Below are 25242 nucleotides of genomic sequence, written 5' to 3'. Positions count from 1 at the left end.
GGAAAGTGGTAAAACACAAAAATACTCTTTGAAATTGAATTTGAACTTCATAAGTACCACTCCTGGGTGGCACTTAAGAAGGTTTACTTTTTGAATTCACACAAACAAGAAAGAATTCTTTCTGGAAGAAAGCAACTTCAGTTCAGATCAAGAGCAATTATAAGACACATTCTGATATCAGAGACATTAAAATATAAAGAAGGATGCATCCTAGAATCAAATCATTGCAGTGTTACCTTCTATGATTTTTATATGCCCTTTTTGAAACTATTTTCATTGGAATAAATCAGTCATTGTAATATTTGTCTTTTGTTGTTACCTTGGGCAAACAATTCAGTTATTCATATTATATGTATGCAAGGCACAGGCACAAATAACATGAATAAGAACAGGTTTGAAATATTTTATGCTACCTTTGTTCCTTATTAAAGTCTTTATGTATGTCATCAGAGATCACCTGTTCATACCCTTACAATTTAACTGTTGTAAACAGAGAGTTTTAAAGTATGCTTTATTTTTTTAAATTCACATATTAAAATACAAGATGGTATTTTCATTATTGTTTATGGAAGGTTTCTGCTTCAGCAAATGGGTATTTTCCATCTCCCATCATATCTCTTGGGGAAAAGTAAATGAAACATTAAAGTCCATGTTTAAAGTAAACGTTTCTATGGTAATTTTGCTCTGGCATATAGATTATTTGTGCTTTCCTTGGTAATGCATTTGCTGCAAAATCATGAAAATAAAACATACCAGATGTTCAATATAGACTAAATAAATATTATAGTATATATCTTCATACTGGTACTGCTTTTTAAGTAAATGAGTTTCAGCCTGCCCTATACTAAGAAGCATTTCAGCCTATGACATCACAAGCTTAAATACAATGTTAAACATAACTATTCAAATGGGTTCATATTTAATGTCATAACACATCATTATCATATTTTATATTAATTAATTCTAAAAATAAGATACTGATGACTTTTCCCAATAAAATAATTACCAGTGAGCAATAAAATTAAAATATCCTGGCCTTATCTGTCTGTTTATCCATCTACCTAGCTATCAAATTTTAAACAAAAATCCACAGGAATCTGTGGATTCAAGAAAGATTGGGAAGTACTTGAATTGTAAAATTCTAAATACTATATCCTGGTTGATAGTTACTTCCCAGCAACAAAGATAGACCTTAATTTAGGACGTAAAACAATGCAGTTTAAAATTTAAACTGATTTTAGTAAGTTGATTAATTACATGTTTAAAATTTCTCTAAGGTTTCATCAAATTTTTTTTGTAATTGGCAAGTAACATTCACTAAACTTTATATGTATTGGTCATATCTATAGATGTATTAAGCACAGATGTATGTGCTTTATTACACATGCACACATTCATTTCTTGGTGCAGGCACGCATGCATCCCTGAAAACATACAATAAACAAACATTTACAGAGAATCTAATTGGTATAAGCATTGGAAAAACAGTGTATTAGGCCTTATCTTAATAAAATAAACATGATCCCTGTTACATACTTCAGCATATACTATAGAGTTTGTTTTAAGCGCACTATAACATATAAGACTATTAAACCACTTGTTAGCCATCTTCATTACTCAGGTCCAAAATATACTGAATGTTAAGAAAAAATGATATTTTATTTTCATTTTTGAAAATTCTAAAATATTTTATGTTTTCCCGAGAGATACTGATTCATCCCATGACATGCCCAACAGCTACTGCTACTGAAAGAGATGTTTTCCATCCACTTGAAGTCAAATTATAGTCTTTTCTGTTGATAAATTATCTGTTGTATTTCTGCAGAAAATCATCTAGAATCCAGTAAGGAAAACCTAAGTAATGCTTTTTATACTTAAGTTACGAATTGCTACAATTTTCTATGTCACCAAGAATTCATAGGCAACATTTTCTTTCCTCCTTTAGTTGACCTTTCACATTGAATATTATTGAGAAAAGTATTAAAATTACAATGTAAGGAAAACAACTAGAATTTTATTTTTCTTTATGTAGTCCAGCAACTAACTGTATTTGTTAAATAACCTAACTAAAAATTTAAAATAATTTGCATCCTCTCCTCTCCTAAATTAAATTTTACTTTAGTATTTATAAAATTCAACTTTTAATAAAGGGAAAGAATATAAAAATTGATAACCAATCAAAGTTGAATTAATATATGGCTCACTACCCAATCCATCTCTGTCTTTTCTATATGACATCAAATTTCCCAAGATTGTTGCATTATTAACATTTCAATCTTGGGAGACATTTATGGGGTTAAAATGGAGAGTGAAATAAATGGAAAGCTGAAATGCGATGCCTTCTGTTTCTGCTATATTGGAAGAGAATCAAATGCTAAATAAGGCCTTTAGCAACATGATATTTCTGGCCAAATGATGGATATCATGACTTTTTTTGTTGTTACAAAAGGAAGCAATTTATTTAACTTTTTTCTTTCCTCCCATTCTTTCTGGTTTATTAGCCTCATTTCATTTCCATAAATTATCCCACTAAAAGAGGAAATGATTAATTGAAGATTGCTTCCTTAAAAACATTATTTCTTGTCATTAACAGCTGCAACATAGTGTAACATTGTGTTATCCAAATACACTGTTGTGCTTTTAAAATAATTTTAACGTTTTGCTTTTCTCAATTATTTTGTTCTAACCATTCAGATAGTTGAACCCATGAGAATTCATTATGACAAATTATCAAGGATACCCTTTCTGTCTACTGGTAATTTTCATGACAAAAGTTTGTACTCAAAGCAGTTGATTTCTACGTGTGAAATGTGTTTAAAAATGTGAGATTGCTTTATTTCTGGAAATCTGCAAAATTACCTATGACCTGGACATCTTTTTGTGGTATAGGTCTCCCTGGAGATGTGAGACTATATTCATATGAATTCTCAAATCTCTTTGTCTTCTTATTATTCCATATTTGGAATTTTTGATTTTGGATGTACTTGATTAGTAATCATCTGCTTCCCCCATATCTCAAATCAACTATTATAACATTATTAAACTTAACAAATTTTAAAAATCTGAAATGCTTATATCCACTAGCAGTTCAATAAAGTATTATATCATAATCAGGGTTATAAATGTTCATATATATATGTTCTTTTTGGTGAAACTTTTAATCATTTCTTTTATGTAATTATGTCTATGTCTTGAGGATATTAAAGTTACATGAGTTTTCAGGTTTTAAATTCAGTGTAGTTACCCAGATTTTCCATTCAGCAAATATCAGCTAAGGGTTTATGATTACCTTTCTGCCAGGATTATGAAACACAAAGTATGGGAGAAGATAACTACTTAACAATAATTGTAACAAATAAAACTACATGTATCTATCATATATAAGGAGGTAATAAAAGAAATTTTTAGGAAGTATAAAAAAGGAAATAATTTCTGTGATGGTAGTAGGGAAGTAGGATTGATGTTAGGAAGGAGAGTTCATAATTTGTCTTAGTATGGATTCTGAATAAATGACTTTAACTTTTAATTTAACAGCTGAAGCTATAATAACAATAATGTCACCTCATATGTTTATGACTATTACTGTGCCCACACGTACTGTTTTGATATAGGTATGTTCTAAGAACAACAAATATATGTTAAAAGGTGTTATAAAAATTTTACACTGTCTAGAATTGCTAAATAACCTGTACAATATATTTGAGACAATTTGCAATTGTTTGAGTAAAAGAAAATAATATAAAAATAACAACACTGCCACATAGACAAAGCAAGTATACTGACAGAACAAAACCAGGCATGCAGCAAGAACATATTTACCAAGAAGTTATACAAGTAAAATATAAATTTATCTAACAGATTTTTGTCATTCAATGTAGAGAGGAAATATGATCACATAGTTCATTAAACAGAAAAAAAGAATCGATTTTTCAACAGAATCTCAATAATTTCTAAAAACTAAGACCAAAAAGAAAAATTTAGCAAAGGTGACCATAGAGAAAATACTGCAGTGCAATGAACATTGTACTCAACGGTATTGTGACATAAATATAGTGAGTAACACCAATAAAGTATTGCTTATAGGTTTCCTCAATATAGGCCAGGGGGACCTGACCAAACACACTTTAATAAAATCAATTATCTGACACGATTAACACAATATGTTCTGTGTAAACTGCCCTCAGATCAACTGGTTTAATCCAGAGGGAAATTTTAGATTACTCTTACCCTGAATATATAAGAATTCATATCCTTCAGGAAATCTATGATCAATAATATTTTCCCAGTGGGACTTTTGATTTATATTGGGTAACGGTTCAATATTATACTCTCTGAAAAGTATTTAGATTACAGCTATGCTATGCTGCCAATTACATGTAGAGCTATTTGCTTTAATAAATAATCAAACTGATAATATGTATTAGGGTGACTAGAACAAAGAACAATATAGTGTATATTTCAAAATAGCTAGAAGAGAAGTTTTGAATGTAGTCACCACAAACAAATGATAGATGCTTGGGTACTTACAAATATGGTTGGTACAAATATTGGGTACTTACAAATACCCTGATTTGATCATCATACAATGTTTACATGCATTAAACATCACCCCATAAATATGTACAATTATTATGTATCAATTAAAAATAAAAATAATTTAAAAATTGATAGTATGTTTGACATCCTAAGAAAAAGTGAGGAATCTAATCATATTAGAAGGTAAAAATCAAAATATTATTCCTACTTACAAATTTTCTGGAGGAGGAGGAAGGGGGAAATAGAACACATTGCCATTGGATCTCTAGTGTTTCCTATGTTGTGCAAAATGTATGCAAGCAGTTGAGATAGAAGAGTCAGGAAAGGTTGCGGGGCGCGGTGGCTCACGCCTGTAATCCTAGCCCTCTGGGAGGCCGAGGCAGGTGGATCGCTCAAGGTCAGGAGTTCGAGACCAGCCTGAGCAAGACCCCGTCTCTACTAAAAATAGAAATAAATTATCTGGACAACTAAAAATATATAGATAAAAAATTAGCCAAGCATGGTGGCACATGCCTGTAGTCCCAGCTACTCGGGAGGCTGAGGCAGTAGGATCGCTTAAGCCCAGGGGTTTGACGTTGCTGTGAGCTAGGCTGACGCCACGGCACTCACTCTAGCCCGGGCAACAAAGTGAGACTCTGTCTCAAAAAAAAAAAAAAGGAAAAGTCAGGACAGGAAAGGGGATGAATATTTATTGAGTGTCTCCTAATCATTATTTTAAAAAATATTTATTAGGTATTTGTTTATAAGGTGTCAGGTGATGAGAAATTAACAGAAAAACTGGTCATGTTATTACATCTGAGCACCCAAATATATGGATGCTTGACTGAGGCCATTTTAAATGAAAATTCTGTTCTTAAATTAAAAGTTGCTTATGGTAGAAACAGTCTTTGGCAGAGGAATTAACAAATAACTGTATTCAATAGAAATCTACTTTTTTGTGATTATTGCTGATGGCAACAGAACCTAACAAAAATAAAATAGGAGAACTTAAACCAAAGAAATACAATAGTACTTCTGTATACTGGCTATGATTGATAGTTAATTTGACAAGACTTTTAGCTTTATTGGTTATTAGCTAGAAGATGTTTCTCTTCCCTTTTTTTGGAAAAAAAGGGAGAAAGAAAGGGTCAACTTAAGGGGAGAATGAGACCTTAAGGTATTGGCTAGTGTAGTTATTAAAGCAAACTAACTAAGGACACCAACGAACCAAATTCACCACTTGTAGTTCTAATTTTACACAAACGAGAAAATACCCAAGTGCCATGTTTCTTGAAGAAGACCATGAAATATTGCTATATAAAACTAAAAACAACTTGGTATAAATTCTTTGCTAAACCAAATACCATCTTATATTAAATTCTACTATAGGAAGTAAAAAATAAAATACTTTTAAATATAAGAAAACATTTACTATTAAGAGGATTAATTTTTATTTTTTTTCTGCTACATTGGGAAAAGTTTGTCACCATTAGAGGATATATTGAAGAGAACATAAAAACTGAGCAAGTTACCCAGGACTATAAGAAAGATTACCAGAAAACTATCTATGGATCAGCTAGAATGGTTAAATTATTTAGAAAGAAGAGAACTCAAAGTGATTTTTCTCAAAGTACCAATTGATGTTACATTTGTATAGAAACACTTTTCTTTCCTATTATACAAGTTACATTGCTCTTCTTTGCTGTGTCAACTAATGAACTGAAGGATCGAAACAGAGTTCTATGTTTGAGAGCAATACTTACTTATTCCTTAGATTTCTATGGTAACTTAAATAGAGTAAACAAAAGACAAGTCAGTTATTATCATAAATGGCAACATGTAAAAAGTAGGCCTGGGAGACATGGGTATTGGTAGAGAATACACTGGCAGATCACAGTGTCATTTGTTTTTAAATCCAGTGGATTTTTCTATGTTATGCCATCATATATTAATACAGTGTGATTCATTCACATATAAAGATTGAATGGAATGTCTCTTCCTAAAGTAAAAGGATTTCTTGGTTTAAAAAGTTTAAACTGCAGAACAATTAACAGAAAAAGATGTATTTAATAATAATAGTATTAATTTGTGTGACAAAACATTCTAATTATTCGTAGTAGCTCCTGAATCACAGAAGATTTTCTAGCCCCTGTTGAGCATAGCAATTCTTCACCTCTAACCCAGGAAGCAGATATCTTGCAAACTAGCACAGTAATATGTTCCATATCTATTCAATTCAATATGCGCTAATAATTTTAGAAAAAAAAGCCGGCCTATTCAAGGTAGATATTGACACACAAAGACGTGCAACTCCAATATTTTTTAAAAAGTCACTTGGAATCAGTTAAATATTGTTATTTCTTTACATTTTAGTAATTTCTTATTTTTTCGTACTTCCAGGGAATTGATCTTTTCAGTAAGAAGGGATAGATACTTCCCAATATTAGAAGGGTTTTGTTTCATACCTAGGGCATTTGAGAAGCAGGCATTGTGGTTGACATCGCTGGAGAGAGCAATTGGAGGCAGAAGGTTGCCTGCAGCAGGATGAGCAGGAGATGAAGGACTTAGGCCTCATACAGAGATGTATGGAAACAGGGTTTTCAAAATCTTTAAACCTAGTGAGAGTAAATTATATTGGCTTTGACAGACAAAGCTTCTTCGTTGATTATGACAAGAGTAAAACTGTCAAAGTGATGCCAAAAAAAGGGGGAGGGAAACATTTTTTAAATTAAAAATCTAGCTGAGGTTGAAGTAAAAGGCAAAATTTTTCATCTGTCTGCACTGTCAGCTTTCTATGCATGTGAAAATATATTTATTATTTTCTAAATTAATTTAATGAGTTCCAGATCACACAGGATGTCATAATGGAAACAGGATTATACAAGATAATAAGGAGTTTTGTTCTCTAAATGAGTTTTACCTAGATTCCCTGTGCTGTACTTTTGATCTGAACTGTGTTTCATTTACCGCATTGAAGAAGGTTACGTAAAGGGTAAAATAATAGAAACTTAATCAGGAAACAGGTCTTTCTATTGCTGAATTTTATTATATACCCTTGCCATATTCCGTAGCCTAATTCTTGAAAATAATAAAAGATGTGTCATTTTAAAATAAGGACAATTGAAACCATATTGCATTATAGTTATGCATCTTTCTCCTGAGCCATCCCAAACATTTCACACCAATTGATCTTCAGAACAAACTTGTGGATTATTTAGGAGTTACTGGTGGGAAAAATAAACTTCCTGAACTCTACCTTCTGTAAAATGCTAGAAAAATATTATTGGTTAGTGAATTTAATTTTACAGATCAAAAACAAATACAAGGAGCAAATAATTTCTCAGAAACAGATACTTGTTGCCAAAAGCCCAGGCCAATAACTCTTGTACTAGAAAATAGTTCAATATAAACTGGCCACATTAGTCACAGCACAGAGTTTTACAGTGAAAATAACTTCTTGTAGAGTACTATCATGGTGTATAAAGATGTATAGTTATACTGCACACATGACTGATTTTGTTAATGTAATGCCATTTTCTGGTAGACAAATCTCTGTATATGCTTTATATAATCCACACCAAAAACATAGTCTATTTAGGTAGGCATTTGAGTTCTGAGACCTTACATCCTTGACATTTCTGCCATCCTCAACCAATCTGAAAACAACTTCTAACTTGGCAACAATTCATCTCCTGAATTTCCAAATAAATACTACAGAAAGTTGAGATTACTTCTCTAACATTTTCTCAATTCGTTTCCTCATCACCGGCCAGATAATCACCATGGCCACAGCCTTGAAGAGAGAATCATCTACGGAGTAGAAAATAGTAGCACATTCCTGGAATGCAGTCCGAAGTCACAGCGAGCATTGGTCTATTGGCAATTCCAGAGGCGAAATGAAGAGCGAAAAGAAGAGGTACAGGAATGAAATTGACTGGATTATTTCTATCTAAAATATACTATTAAGTGACCCCAGCATTGTAGACTTGAAGGAAGAAAAAGTACTGAGAACCCTACCCTTATTCTTTTCTAAACCAATCGATAGCTCATTCATTAAGCAAGTATTCATTGCAGGCTGATTACGTGACCCACTTTGCACTAGGAGTTGGAGAAACAAAGGTGACCCTGTGAGAGTTTCTGTCCTAGAAGCAGTTTGGGGATATATTTTAGAGTCCCTTTATTTCTTATGGTGGTTATCTACAAATCAATTATATTGTCTGTATTTGTGCACAACTAAAAAAAAATCAAATCCGTCTACTCATTTTAACTTTTGTTCAATTAATTTTGCTATCCACGCCTGTTTTTCTTTCTCCATTAACTATCTCCTTCAATGAGAGGGGGGAGGTTGGGAGAAGGGAGTAGTAAATTTAGGGTGAAGGACCTGAGGTCACAGTACCAAGTCTGATATAAACTATTGATGTAGCATCAGGCGGATCTTCCTTCTCAATGGATCCATTTGTTCCTCTGTAAATGTCAAGAAATGTATACAGAAAATCTTAGTGAGTACTCTGATCCCTTAAAGCTTTTTAAAAGCATTAAATATGGGTAACCAGACTATTTTGTTGATTAGTAAAATATATTATGTGTGGACAATTTTATAAACAATATGAATATAAAGGTGAAATTCCTCTCCATTATCTTTTTGTATACTTTAAGCAGCCCTTAAACTATATAATTACCTCGTACAAATGCCAAGATTGATTTTATACATTACCGAGTTAGGCTTTTCAAGATCTCTATCATGAACTGTATTCAAAGTAAAAGTGAGGTTAAAAATATTCAAGAGCATTTCCTCAGATGTCTCTACTAAATTGAATAAATTATTATTAAGCATGAAAGCCCATATTTTCTTCTGCTTGTTCAACTATTTATTTCATTTTTTGAAATCTTATAAATTCATTCTAATGTCCCATTGTTTTTTAGCATCACGGTTCTGTATTCCAAGTTCAATATTTAACATTAGCTTTCTCCCATACTTATATACATACTTTCAAATTTATAAAATAAAGTATGTCTCTGTTCTTTCCTCCAGTTACCTTATTTTGTTGGTTTGTTTGAGACAGGGTCTCACTCTGTTGCCCAGGGTAGTGTGCAGTGGCATCAGCACAGCTCACTGCAACCTCAAATTTTGGGGCTCAAGTGGTTCTCGTGCCTCAGCCTCTGGAGTAGCTGGGACTCCAGGAGCATGCCACCATGCCCACCTAATTTTTTTTTCTATTTTTTGTAGAGACAGGGGTCCCACTCTTGCGCAGGCTGGTCTCAAATCCTGACTGCAAGCAATCCTGCCTTGGTCTCCCAAAGTGCTAGAATTATAGGCATGAGCCATTGTGCTGGCCCCTCCAGTTATCTTGAATATTTTAAATCATTATAAGAAATTCTATTAAACAGTAGTAAAACAAGTATTTCCCAATGCATCTTAAAATTAATAGGCAAATATTATATCTCCTTTTTCACGATAGGAAAATACTATAATTAATCTTGAATTAAGAAGGTTAATAACTGTTAAAATGTGGGTCAACACAAAATATAAATTTTTATTGACACAAGAGTTTCAGATCTTATACTGCTTTTAAATATGTCTATTTTATACTGCTTTATTCCCCCCTGCTAGATCAGAGTGGATGATCATATCATCAGGACAGAACAAGGACTTCTGCTGCGTAGCCTACAGCGGAAGGATTCAGGCAATTACCTCTGTCATGCCGTGGAACACGGGTTCATGCAGACTCTTCTTAAAGTGACCCTGGAAGTCATAGACACAGAACATTTGGAAGAACTTCTTCATAAAGATGATGATGGAGATGGCTCTAAGACCAAAGAAATATCCAACAGTATGACACCTAGCCAGAAGGTCTGGTACAGAGACTTCATGCAGCTCATCAACCACCCTAACCTGAACACGATGGATGAGTTCTGTGAACAAGTTTGGAAAAGGGACCGAAAACAACGTCGACAAAGGCCAGGGCATACCCAAGGGAACAGTAACAAGTGGAAGCACTTACAAGAAAATAAGAAAGGTAGAAACAGGAGGACCCACGAATTTGAGAGGGCACCGAGGAGTGTCTGAGCTGCATTACCTCTAGAAACCTCAAGCAAGTGGAAACTTGCCTAGACAATAACTGGAAAAAATGCAATATACATGAACTTTTTTCATGGCATTATGTGGATGTTTACAATGGTGGGAAATTCAACTGAGTTCCACCAATTATAAATTAAATCCATGAGTAACTTTCCTAACAGGCTTTCTTCCTAACACCACCACTTAACAGAGATCACAGGTGATGCAGATGTTCACTTTAGCAGACTTAATGTTTCCTATGAGATTTCATTGTACAGGTTTCGCTTTGTTCTTTGCCTGAGAAATAAAAATGTCATTTGCCATACTGCCACCTAAAGGAGAAAAACTGCATCAGCAAAGCCATTTTATTGAACTAAAAGTTTAAAATAAACTGCATGGATTTACTAAGCTGATGAATATTCCAAAACGTGGTTGGATTCAAGGATATTTTTTGTCTACCAGCCCTTGTGTATGTACTGGAGGAGTAAAACGAGTAAAATGATACTGAATGAAATGGTCTGTGGAAATATTAAAAACATAAACCATCCATCATCCAGAAGAAAAATGGAATACATTGATCTACTACTGATGTCTTCTTTCAGCTTTGATCTAAAGATGTATTTTATTAAAACTATAATTTAAATGTACCATGACAAATATGCAGTAAAAATTAATTGTTTTCTAAGCTAGAGTAGGTTTTTGTCTTACAGTTATTGTGCTATATAGTTTTTGCTTTAAAAATTCCAATTGTGTGCTGCTTTTTTTTTGACATTTTATTTTCAGTTCCATAAGAGGGGTAGCTGATATTGTTCTAGAAACATATGTACATCATTAACAGTGAATTTCTAAAACCAGAATATAAAGTATGCTCTATTTCTTTGAGTAAATCAAACAAATGGAAGCTGTTCACACCTCCCATTCTTTAAGTATTATCTAAATTAATTTTAACCTGCATAATGTTCTTAGAAAAATAGAGCATTTAACCAGCAAAAAAGGGAGAAACAAATTGATTTTTATTATATCTAAAGTATCAATGAAAAGGAACTGTGTTTCTCATGAAAATAAGAAGCATTGTCTTAATATAGTGTTAATAGAAATATCTAATTCTGCACTTGATATTTAAGACATAAAATCTTTCTCATGATTCCGCTAGGAATTATATCTCTGTCATTTAATATTTTTTGAAAAGAGAGGGATCAGTAATATTCAGAACAACACCTTAAAGGCAAATTTCTCAACCATTTACATCTGTATCAGCTGCCTCTTGTTTAAGACAATTATCTGTACAAGGTACACATGACTGTTTTTATGTCGCTGGGAGTGACTTTTATACAAACTATTTTCCAGGATGCAACCCACCTTTGAAAGATGTTAAAACTTTTGTTTCCTGCACCAACTTACAAAATAAGGTAAATGATTTATAATTAAGGATTTGACTCCTTCATTGTCTTAAAATGATTTGTTGAGAATCATTGACTTCAAGATAGGTAAGACTTTCAACATTATAATACGGTTTCTTTTGCACTGCACTCACCTTTCAGGAATCCTTTCCTAGGTCCTTCATCATGCACAAAAATGCAAAAACAAAATCTTATAACTAATTAATGAAGCAACATTGAAATTCTAACTCTAGCTGTCTTGGGATTCTAATTAACTCAGCATTAATTTCTCACTTCAGACTACAGTGAATTTTTATTCCCTATCAGCTAAAATATTTCACAGATGGAAGCTCATGTTTCAATTTTAATGATTACTTTGAATAAACAATTTGTTGCCACTTGTTTCAAATAAAAGCCTATAAATAATCTACATTCAATTTTAAGCTTCATTGACTAATACGGTGTTGCTTTTGGAAGTGCTATACAACTCATATAAGCTGCGTTGTTAAATTATTTGAAGGATACACGCCTGTACAGAAGATAGTGTTTGAAATGCAAATCAAAGAACAAAGAGTGCTTCAGAAATAGGCCATACTTTTATTTTCATAGAGTATCTTAACTGTACTAAAATTCAGTGTTGCATTTCATTCTAAATTTGCAGCTGAAAGAAATTTATTTGCAATAGCAGAAGTATCTTATTTCTTACTAGCACTCAAAATAAAGGATTTGAAAGGATAGAGATTGTATGATAACTTCATGAATGCCTTCCAAAATCTGAATGCATTTTATTTAGCATTATGAAATGCCAATAGAAAAAAAAGTCTAGACTTTAATTAAAAGTTGCAAAAAAGGACAAATCTACCGGCATGTCTTTATATACCATCAGGTCTAAGTTTTTGAAGAAAATTATAGATACAACTTACAGATAAATAACTCTTATGCAGTCATAATCTTCTGCCAATGTGTATTGAGAGGGGGCAATTTGCACGAAAAAGAATATCCCATTTAATAATTCAGTTTTAATAGACTTTGGCATATGCATGTGTCATCAGAGATGAAACTTTGTTTAAGAGACTTGTGACCTTAAGTAAATTATAACAGCAGTCTTAAGGTATGAAAAAGATGCATCACAGCAGAGAAATTATAGCCCAGTTGAAATCAAATGTAAAATGTAAACGCATGTAAATGCACATTTAATGCTTTTTTAATGTATTATTTAGTGATTTTCAATGGTATGTGTTTAATATTTTTGCTACCTACACATTAGGCAAAAGAGATGTAAATACTTTGAGAAAAGAAGAACAGTGTAAAATAAAACTTTCTGCAGGTACTCCATTTCAATGTGTTCAACATCATCCTAAAATGCAAGATTTTCCCGCACAGGTGACAAGGTGGTTTATGTACTACTTAAGGGCAGAAGGTATGTGCCCGATAACTAAGCATGTTTTTGCCAGGTAGGAAATATGTTCCATATCTGTATTTATCATTGCATTTCAGATGGGAACTAGAAAATTGGAGAGAAAAATGTAATGAAACTGCTGCTGTAAATTATTTCTTTTAGCATGTATTCAGTTGCTAAATACACATTTCTTCAAAATATTTGAATTCAGATGTCTTTACTGTTCCCTCTAACATATGGTATTAAGGAACATAAGCTTAGAAAATGTTGAGAACCAGAGTCAGGTTGCTTTATAATTAGCTAACAGATTTCTTCATCGTAGTCATCTGTAAACTGAATTCTATATTTATGGTGATGATGTGAATTTTTACATCCTTTAAATTACATATTGTTCTCTATAATGTCATGCCTGAAAAGGAAATGTGGGGATAAAATTCTATAATGTGTCATTATCATAATCAGTTTGGTTTTATTCAAGAGCTACAAAGATGCCAGATGACTGTTATTGAAATTGCCTATCCTGAAGGTCACAGGCAAGCATTTTATTAATATGGAGCCAATAGTATAACATTTCGAAACCTTTGTTTTATGAATTACTTTTTTAAACACAATTTGTATTCAGTTTAATGAAACTCTATCAGGTTTCATGGTTTCAAAGATACACTTAACAAATAGGATTCAATGTCACCTTATTGTGTAACAACGTGTTAGATATAAACTGGCCTAAGGCCAAAGACACCTATGCTTTTTATTTTAACTTTGTCTGTGATAATTACTTAAAGTCAATGTTAATGTTTGCAAAATACATGTTTCCATAAAGAAGAAAACATTATTTTTCAAAAAGCCTGCAAAATCCGATTAGTTTGTTTGATTTTGAATGATTTTCTTATACTAGTTAATTGAAGAAGCACACTTTTTTAAGTTAGTAAGTTAAGGGGAATCTCTAAATCAAAAAGACAATAAAGCAGCAGAAATGGTGCCTCATTAAGGACATTTTCACAATCAACCTCACCAAACCAAACAGATTCATTTCAAACATGCAGGCACACACAGGAAGAGGCAAAGGTCGAAACAAACCAAAAGAAAAAAAAAAGATAATTTTGAATATAAAGAAAGTAGGTTTCTAGACACATTACCTTTTAGAACCAGATTCCTACCTATTCAGGTGAAATCCACAGATAGATCTTGACTATCTGTTCTGTGCTAGGCATTATGTTAGGTGATGAGGATACTAAGATGAGTGAGACATAACCCCTGTCCTCAAAGAGTTCACAATGAAATGAAAGAAACAGAGAATGACAGGACTGTCTATCATCTTATCCAGCAAGTCTTTCTTGGTCCTCCCATCCCTAGGTCAAGCTAACCACCTTCTCTGTGCTAAATCAGTGCCTTGTGTATACTTTTAATTGCTACACTTATTGCAGTGGTGTGATTTATTTGTTTATAGCCCCATCTCCATTTCTAGACTGTGAGCTCCTTGAAGACAGGGTTTACATCTAATTTATTAATATCTCTGTGCCTAGTGCCTAGCGTGATGCCTGGCACAAAAAAGGAGCTCAATAAATCATTGCCAAAATGAAAAAGGTCACAAGGTAGTAAGTGCCAAATGCAAGCTCACAAAAGTTCTATGGGAACAAAGAGGAAGGAGGGACTAATTTGTGGCAAGAGCTCATAGAGTGCATCAAATAAGTGACCTGAGAGCTGTGAATTGAATTATTAGTCGCCTAAAAGAAGAGTAGGGTAGAAGAAATAAGAAAGGAAGAGAGGTATGAAAAATGCTTTTTTTCTGAGAACAAGTATTCCAAACAGAAAAAGCACAGGGTTCATAAAGAAAAGTTAAATGTCCCACTACTATGAGTTAAAGTGGTACATTTGTCTGGTTTTTCCTGGATTTTGATTTATTGCCCTCTATTTGTACCCCACATTCTCTTTCCTGGCACATGGTGTCATATGTCATCCACTCTGCCTGCTACACCCTCCACCGATCTCATCACCTTCCCTCTTAATGTTTACCTCACTTAACTTTACTCAGCTAAAGTCATGGCACTGGGCAGTGTTCCCACAACCACCTTCAAACTAATCTTTACTCCATAGTCTCTTCTCTAGTCCAAACCACCATGCTTCAGCTGGAATTTGAAATTCTACAGATAAAAGTTTTGGGAGAAGCTAGCCTCATCAGGTTGACTCCTCTGTGCTCTAACTCAGTTCGAATGAAACTTTCTGTTACATTCCACCCACCTACAGCTTTACCTCGCTCATCTAGTATTAGACTACTCTGTAACGTTCCAACGTTGCCTTGCTAATTAGCAAGGTGGCTCACAAACAAGACTTCACAAAGGGATAAAATATGAAGGCTGTATTTGTTCAAAGGATATCCTAGATGGAGTAATTCATGGTTAAGCAATGCTTCAGGTGAGGTTAGCACACATAGTTGACAGGCAAAGACTCCTGTTTTCTTAAACAAAAAAAAGAAAGAAAGAAAAAGTTTAAAAAAATGAGGCCTGCCTTCATCTTGAATCTGTCAACTCCACATCACCATTATATTAAGCTGTCGATTTTTTCTCATATAACAAAGGAATGTATTTTATTTCTTTTAATCTAAACATTATATACTTGTATACACAACATTTATTTATATAGTACCTAAGCAAAAGTTTTCATAAATGTGTTCAAGTCATCACAATTTGAGTAATTTTGAAGTTTCAACTTTCATACTCTCTTTGTAAATCTCACTGAAGCATTAGACCTCAAGTAAATACATTTTTTAAAATCCATGTCATTTGTGTAGTCCCATTCTTAGCGTTTTGTTTGTTTTGTTGATAACTAATTCCAGAAAGGCTGAAACTTTTTAGGCAAAGTTTTCTTTATCCAAAATCAAATAACTTTCCCACTATAGGATTTTTTTAAATACAACTCAATTTTCAAGGGGGTGACATTCTCAAATTTCAAAAAATAATGACAGTTTTATTAATCCTCAAATATTTGTTTTATTCATGTAGTGTTTAAAATTGCTGATAAAAGTAAACAAATTAGTTTAAGTCTGGGTCTCTGTATACCATTCAATAACTTCCACTTGAATTTAGATACTGACTAATAATGGTATATCTGTGTATCAAATTTGCATTGTTGCCATCTATGAATTTCAGAATCATTGCTCATTTTTTTCTTTTCATTACTTTGGCCCTAATAGCATGTCTGTTGAAATTATTTATATTTTATTTGGTTTGGGAAGTGGGTTAAATTATTACTTAATGAATATTATATAGCCTCACAAAAAATAATGTTATCCTTATGGAGAAGTGTACTGTCAATGAGTATATTGAATTCTCCCAATTAAGGAATATATTTACTCAAAAGTGTAAGTAAATACTTATCCCAGGATTAGAATATTTTGACTAAAATAATTGTCTAGTCATTAACTTTAGAAATATGCCATTATAAAGTTCCTTCTTTAACTTCCTAAACCCTCTGGAATTAAGAAAAAAAAAAACTAAAAATACCCTAGATCACAAAATCTTTTCCCATTCAAAAAGTAGGATATATTTCCCCTCAATGAAGATTGAAATATAACTTTCAACTGTTTCCATACTGGTCTTCTTTTAAGTACCTCTTTGTCATTAGTGTTTATAAAAAATTAAGCTGTATCAGGTAGCTCTATATTCATTATTGAGAAGTAATACTCCTGAACTTGTTTAAAGGAAATATTTATACATTTTTATTAAATTGATTGATATCAATACATATCACACCTTAGAGGAAAATTATTTATAATATACTGCACTGCATTAATTATATGTAATGTAATAATATTAAATAAGACCAACATAAGCAGAATTATAGAAGCATTAATGTATCCTAAAGTTATTGCCTGATGATACTAATAGTATTAATACTTTTGTATATCTCTTTATTATGTTCAAAATATTTTCATGATATCATGTGAACCTCCTCATATGAAGTAGGGCAATTTTATTATTCCAACTTTATAGGAGATAAAATTAATAAGTGGCATACCTTAGTATTTAACATTTAGCAAGTTTTAAAACCCAGAGGCAAGGTGCAATGGCTCACACCTGTAATCCCAGCACTTGGGGTGACTGAGGTGGGCCAGGAGTTTGAGACTAGCCTGGGCAACATAGTGAGACTCTGTCTCAACAAAAAAAAAAAAAAAAAAAATTAGCTTGGTGTGGTGATGCACAACTGTAGTCCCAGCTACTCTGGAGACTGAGGCAGAAGGCTGACTAAAGCCCAGGAGTTTGAGGCTGCAGTGAGATATGATAGAGCCACTGCACTCCAGCCTGGACAACAGAGTGAGACAGATTATAATCTTGTCATTTAATCCATTTAATTAGGACATACCTGTTTCATACCGCATCACATAGTGAAAGTAAACTATTAAACTTTTAATAAATTATCACTGCAATGGGAATTATTTTAGTTTAGATCATCTAAAAATAATGTCCATTCAAGGAAATGATTTATTAACTTGGGCACTTGGTAATATATTAACTAATATGGAAGATGAATGAACCAATGAAAAATTGGCTAAGTTTTCAGTTATAAAACACTTTAATTGATGTCTGTAATTCATTTCTCTAACAAAAAATTGAAGGAAAAAATATCAATTTTTTTCATGCATCTTAAACAGTTTAAATGAAGCAAAAAAAAAAAAAGAATTTGGAATTGACACAAAATAAATTTTCTTCACATATTTGGTTAGGTGCCCAAAATAAGAAAAATTATATTTGGAATCATATATACATATATAAGGTCTACTTTTATACATGAAAATAATTTTGTTAGAAAATATCTTACTTTTTAAATAACGATTTGAAATGAATACTTTTGAGAGAAACATATCCGTATATAAAAATTTAACATATAAAAGATAATATTCCATAAGCAAACTTTAAAAGTTGTTAATATCTTAATACCAATTTTGTAGCTAGAGCAACTTTATAAATGCTTTTCTTTGTGTTGCTACTTCTTAGGATATAATAATTATCAATACTTATGTTAATATATGCCAGAAAGAAAGTCTATGTAGATTCTCATTCTTTATCATTAATAATTATACTCACCTACTGTATATATATTCACCTCAAATATATATAATTTCTGAAATAAATTACTTTTACTTCTAGTGCATCTTTAAATGCTTTAATTTAAAACATCGTATTCAGGCAGTATAACAGAAAATTTAGAAAATTCTAAATTATATTGGTGCTGCTGGGTTGTGAAGTTCCCCAGTGCTACTCTCTAGGAGAGCTGTCCTTTCTCCATTGACTTTCTCAGCGGAAGTGGAGTGTAGAAGCTGTAACTTCAGTTGGAAGTGTAAATTAAGTTCTGGTTACAGTCCAATTAAAAATGGCACCTCAGAAAATTAGTTTGGTCTTAGTCTTCATTAAAGTAATTGAACTATTTCTAAGATTATTTCAAAACCCAAGACTCAGTATTAAATATATACTAGGATTATCAATTTCATATAAATGTCTCTTTTATCTCCTATCGCATTGTTGTGTCACTTCTACCATACCATATGGCATTCAGCTGTGTGATAGTCATTTAAAGTGTCTTTTGAAAACTGGGTCAACAAAGTAATATTCTAAAAATGTTTTTATATTGTTAGAATCCTAGCTTCTCTGGAGGAATAGTCACCAGTGAAAAAAGGCCCTTTTTTTGCACCCCTACTGCCACTTCTGAAATTTTGTCCTGAAGTCGTAAGTTAAGAAAAAGAAAGAAAAGGAAAGAAAGTGGTGCTTTTGAAAAGATCTTGTCATCTTCTCATTATTTCTTTCTTATTCTTTCTAAAATTATATACTAATTTCTACATTCCCTTCCATCTTCTGCAGTTTCCAGCACATCTTTCCTTCCAGTTAGCAATCCATCTCACAAAATTTAACATCCTCCCCAATGACTCATCTAACATCTTGATTTCACAGTTAATTGACCTATTTCCCCAATCCACCTTTAGTCATCAACAGAATGGCGACAGGTTGAACTCATTTTCATTTTGAAATGCTCTCCTGTGAAGACTTTAAACTCTAAAATGCATAACATATATATATAATGTTATAGTAATATCATTTACTATACCATAATATATCATATATAAAATTATGACTATAACCAATGTACAGTTTGAGAGGAGTAAGTAAGATGGACACCATTTAGTCCCTACTCAGCTTAAAAATGTGATCATTTTTTGTCTTTGAAACACCCATAATGCCCCTCCTTAATCACATCCTCATTTTTCTCCTCCAGGGGAATCAATAACTAGGATTTCCTGCTCATAAATTCTTTATCTTCCCATTTCCTATTTCTTTTTTCTCGAAGCTTTTTTTAATTAATCCTTATTATGTCAGTATTATAGGGCTGGAGAAAGATAGACAAGAGTCAATATGCTAGAACCCATAGAAGACATTTCAGAGATCAGGAAAGCTTTATTGACATGTAGAAATAAAATTTCTAGGATAAGTGACATCCAAGCAGATGGAGGTAGTAGAGCTGGCTCAGTTCCAAGGAGGTGAACATCCAGCCCCCAGACCATTTGTGTTACACATGATGAACAAATCCCAAGTACCCAGCACAGCACGCTGTACTTGGGTTTTAAAGATGAGTAAGAATCAGTCTCTGACTTTGAGAAACTCACAATCTATTGATAAGAGAGAAACACAAAATTAAACATGTGGTGTCATAAGTAGAAGTATAATAGTCATAGTAGTCATCGTCGTAGTATTATAGTAATGGTAGTAGTAATATTAAGTGTTTACAATATACTATTTTCTTTACTAAGCACTTTATCTGTATTACTTTATCTAATCATTATAACAGCTCCAAAAACCCTATTTTTACCCCTAGTTTATCAATTAACAAACAGAGGTACAGAGTGGTTAAGGAACTAGCTGCTCAATACATACACCCAAAAGTGGTAGAAATAAAGGTTTAACCCAGTTATGATTTATGATTACCTGTGTTTCCAGAAAGATGACTAGCTATTGTAGATATAATTTAAGGGACCATGCTATATGGAAAGAGAGGAAAAGGATGTCAAAGAATCTCAGAAGATGAGAAGAGGATGGGAACTGAGTTGAATCAGAAAGAAGAGAACATCTCCTTCACTAAGATAGCAAATCAGCAGAGCTGTTAAGAAATAGGTTTTCAAGTCCAGAAAATCTTACCTGAATACCATCTGTACCCCTTAACTTAGTGGCATCTATGGACATTTTTTTTACATCCTTGGGCCTCAGTTTTCCCATCTATAAAATAGCCAATATCTTAGTTCTTTCATCTATATAAGAGAAATGACAGAGAACCTATTCATTGAATTGGGGTAATAAGTAACATTGAGGCCGGGCGCAGTGGCTCACGCCTGTAATCCTAGCACTCTGGGAGGCCGAGGCAGGCGGATTGTTTGAGCCCAGTAGTTTGAGGTTGCTGTGAGCTGAGCTGATGCCAAAGCACTCTAGCCTGGGCAACAGAGTGAGACTGTCTCAAAAAAAAAACAAACAAAAAAAAGTAACATTGACGTATAGCACCTACTGCTAACACTGATACATATTAACTTTTCTCCATTTCTGTTCTGATAGAGATGAGAAAAAGTTCTTTTATTTCCAAACAAATTTTTGGTTTTTTTTGTTTTGTTTTTGAGACAGAGTCTCACTCTGTTGCCCGGGCTAGAGTGAGTACCGTGGCGTCAGCCCAGCTCACAGCAACCTCAAACTCCTGGGCTCGAGCAATCCTCCTGCCTCAGCCTCCCGAGTAGCTGGGACTACAGGCATGTGCCACCATGCCTGGCTAATTTTTTCTATACATATTTTTAGCTGCCCATATAATTTCTTTCTATTTTTAGTAGAGACGGGGGTCTCACTCTTGCTCAGGCTGGTCTCAAACTCCTGAGCTCAAACAATCTGCCCGCCTCGGCCTCCCAGAGTGCTAGGATTACAGGCGTGAGCCACCGCGCCCGGCCCAAAATGTTCTTGATTATATCTCCTCACACTACCTCTAGACATTTAGCCCTCCACTTCTTGTTTCAGTCTTTTGCACCTATAGTTTCTCCTCTTCCCATTTGAAAGTACTAATTGCAACAATGACAATACTCTCCCTTAGCCATGCCACTCATTTGAACACTTTTCTGCTTGTTGCTTTTTCTCATAAAGATATGCCAAAGAGAAATTCTAAAAGATTCTCAGTAAGATAAAGAACTTATGTGTTTGACTTTTTATCCTATGAAAACCCCATTAGATTAAGATACCAACACTTACATCTTGTTTCCAACTATGTCATCTTTGAATTCCTAATTTTTTGGGCAACTATCTGCCATCCTCACCCCTAAGGATGTATTCTAAAGTAAATTAGTCAAGCATTTTCTTACTAAGCAATCATGTGTATAATTTTTAAAAATATATAGTTCTCTAAATTAGCATTTCCAGCTTGAAAAGGAGACTTTTCGATATACTTTACTACATAAAATATCTTCCTGAAAACAAAGTGATTCTTTTTATATAGGTTCAGTGAAATAAACTATATTTTATATATTTCATATATGAAAAAGTTTGAGATACAGTGTAAACAATTGTAAGTGCTGATGAAGAACTTTCAAAAATAAAATCAAACTTGAAAAAATGTAGCATAGAAGAAATTAATATTTATTGTAATAAGACATAATTTTCAGGAAGAAAATGTAAGCACAGGCAGTTATAGTCTCTAAAAATCACATGAAAAAGACTACTACCATAATTCACACCTAGAAAGATAATAATTTATGCAAAATCACTCCCTTTAAAAAGTAAAGATGAAAAGAGACATGACACCTCAAAACCCTGCCAAACTAAGGATAAACACAAGAAATAAACCATATGTGTTGTGGGAGGCAAATCCACAAAGAAACTGTTAGGCAAAAATAAGACCAAACTATGACATGATCCAGATGTTCACTAATATGATGGTCTCAGCAAAATCTGAGGGACTTCAAGGTCTTGTAGGAAAGGATAAAAGTTCCAAAAGTGTGAACACTGATCGGCTTCAATTATTTGGTAATTCTTTTTAAATAATTGCTTTTGTTTGAAGTATTGTCGTCTTTCAGCTTTAACTATCTTGGAAATTGATAAAAAGCAGCATAAAGAGATGAAACAACAATGAAGGCTTTGAAGTACAATCATTCTGTTCATAGGAACTTTAAGAGACCATTTGGGCTAGCCCCCAGAAAAGACTGTTGTATATATTAGACAATCTGGAAGGGGGTAAAAGAATGAGGCCTGTACACAAATATTTTATATTGTCCATAACTAAAAGGGGCATTAAGTTAAAAACTCAACAGGCAATTTATATATATTCATGGTAGACAGCACTAAAGATAATTTTCAGAGAAAATTTGAGCTAGGCTTTTTTTTTAACACCTGCAGTATAGATGTACTCTCTGTACATCTAATTCTAGGCTTTGTGTTTCTCAGTGCTTTTTAGAAGTCTTCCTATGGTTAAGTAGGAGGACAATGTCTTGCTTTAATGTTAAATATCTTGCACTAAATACAGTAGCTTACCTTATACACTCAACTTTCATTCATTAGCCACATTATGACATAAAATATTTAACATAACATTAAGGGATTGAATTGGAGAGAAAGTGCTCAAAAATAAGAAATTTTAAGACATAATAAGCAGAAAAATCTTGAAGCTGTGAAGGTAAAAAGAAAGAGAGAATAGGACTACGAAAGGCAAGAGAAAAAAGTGCATGATTTTCAAAAGGAGATGAAAGCATGAAAGGAACAAAGATATCATCTCTTTTATTATCATTATTTTTTTTTTTGAGACAGAGTCTCACTCCGTTGCCCTGAGTAGAGCATTAGCCTAGCTCCCAGCAACCTCAAACTCCTGGGCTCAAGCAATTCTTCTGCCTCAGCCTCCCGAGTAGCTGGGACTATAGGCATGTGCCACAATGCCTGGCTAATTTTTTCTATATATTTTTAGTTATCCAGCTAATTTCTTTCTATTTTTAGAAGAGATGGGGTCTCGTTCTTACTGAGGCTGGTTTTGAACTCCTGACCTCGAGTGATCCTCCCATCTCCGCCTCCCAAAGTGCTAGGATTACAGGCATGAGCCACCGTGCCCAGCCCATCTCTTTTATTAACAGAGCAAATGCTTGTGTTCCTATCTCATTCCTTTTTTATCCTTCTGGTGATGCCAGTCTCATGTGCTATTGATCACTCTTTATCTTGTCTAACTTGCTCAAAATATGTGGTCAAACTCTGGACTATGGACATTGGCATCACTTGGAAGTTGATGAGATATACAAATAACAGAAGACCCACCCCAGACTTTCTGAATCAAAATCAACATTTTGGCTCAATCCCCAGGTGATTTGTGCCCACAATAATGTTTGAGCAGCCATGGTTTAAGTAACTCATTCATACAGATTTGGCTCTCATTCTCTTTCAGGAGCATAAATTTGGATCATTCTCACTGTATCTGATGGCTGATTTCTCCAGATTTCACTGGCCCAATGGCTCCAGTAGGGTTTTCCCCTGTCTCAGTCCCGAGAAGGCTCCCCTGCCTCTAAGGTCTACTGGCCTTAGGGGTGAAGATCAGACACTTAACTGTAAGGCCCTGGAATATCAGGTTAAAATTACTTAGTCTATTGATGAAGAGAAACTATTTCATATTTTTTGGAGTAATTGTGATGAAAATTGATAGAAAGTTGTTGTGTTTTAAGTAATATTTACCTAGTAATGATACAGGCTAGACTGGAGGTAGAATTTCACTTAGAAGATATTTCTGATATTCAGGTTTTTAAAAGTGATCTTGCCTATCTTTTAAAAAAAAAGATTTAAAAGTATATAGAAAACATCAACTATAGAAATATTTTTATCTAGCTTACAAATAACATTCTGAGGAGAGGAAGTGTATTGCAGTGAAATGGACATGCAATGGAAGAGTATATTTTATAAATAATATTATCTTCTCATTTCCTTTAGGCTTCTTATGGTAATAAAACTACTAAATTTCCTGGATTATTATAGTATTAGGCTGTATGAAGTTTGACAGAAGTTTGCAAGTTGCTTTTTAGATTTCTCAACAATTTTTCTACTTATTTTATTGTATTTTTATTATATGAAGGAAATACAGTAACTTAAAAACTCTCTATAAATAGAAATATTCAGATTACCAACAGAAAGGCTTTTTAAACTTAAATATGCAACTTTAGCAAAAACGGTAATCAGAGTCTATTTCCTTAGGATATTTTAGGGCTATTGAAACCCAATAATATATAAAGTCAACATTTTAAAAATAACCAATATTAACAATGTGTGCATGCAAATATGCCATATATTTCTAAGATCCATTTTTCAATTCATGCTGGGTGGTCTACTACTGCTTTTTATACCACAACCAACTGATCCCAAGTTCAGGGTTATTGAAAAACATCATAAATAAAATCCATGTGTGTATTGTTTAAGTACCAGATGATAGTTACAAAGATTTCAGAAAGTTTGCCAATTCATTGCCAGCAAAACCACCAATTTTTACCATTATTTGTACAATCAGAAGTTTTTCATAATGTTGAATTCACCCCAATAATCTTTCCTAGAAAATTCAAGTATGTCTGTGAAGGACTGAAATTATTTATTTATGTTGTACTCACTGTTGCTTGTAAAAGCAACATACACCATGTGTTTAAGCAGCCCGTGAACTTCTTGGACTACCAATTGTAACTGATCCAGACATTCTTATCAAACAAAATACCTGTCCTTAGGAAAAGAAAAAAGTCCCTACACTGTTGTTTGTATGAAAATCCTTTAATTAGCAGCAGCATTATGTGCCAATTAAAAACATTTAGTCATTTCTAAAAAAACATTTAGAACTGAATTACTGGATGTTTTATGTCAATGTGATTT

The 25242-nt window shown here is 33.1% G+C and overlaps 1 protein-coding gene across 1 annotated transcript in view; it reads left to right on the top strand.

Moving 5' to 3' along the window:
- Window positions 1-13551, top strand: part of SEMA3A (semaphorin 3A) — a 203286-nt gene extending 189735 nt beyond the window's left edge. Inside the window, exons 16-17 of the mRNA XM_045564699.1 lie at window positions 8289-8431; window positions 10127-13551. Coding sequence (XP_045420655.1) covers window positions 8289-8431; window positions 10127-10582 — 599 coding nt within the window. The 3' untranslated portion in view covers window positions 10583-13551. The remainder of the gene's footprint in view (window positions 1-8288; window positions 8432-10126) is intronic.
- The last annotated feature ends 11691 nt before the right edge of the window (window positions 13552-25242 follow it).

Source organism: Lemur catta, chromosome 11 (assembly GCF_020740605.2).
Source record: "Lemur catta isolate mLemCat1 chromosome 11, mLemCat1.pri, whole genome shotgun sequence".
Lineage (NCBI taxonomy): Eukaryota > Metazoa > Chordata > Mammalia > Primates > Lemuridae > Lemur > Lemur catta.
Note: the sequence above shows the minus strand (reverse complement) of the source record. Positions and strands in the feature narration are given on the sequence as shown.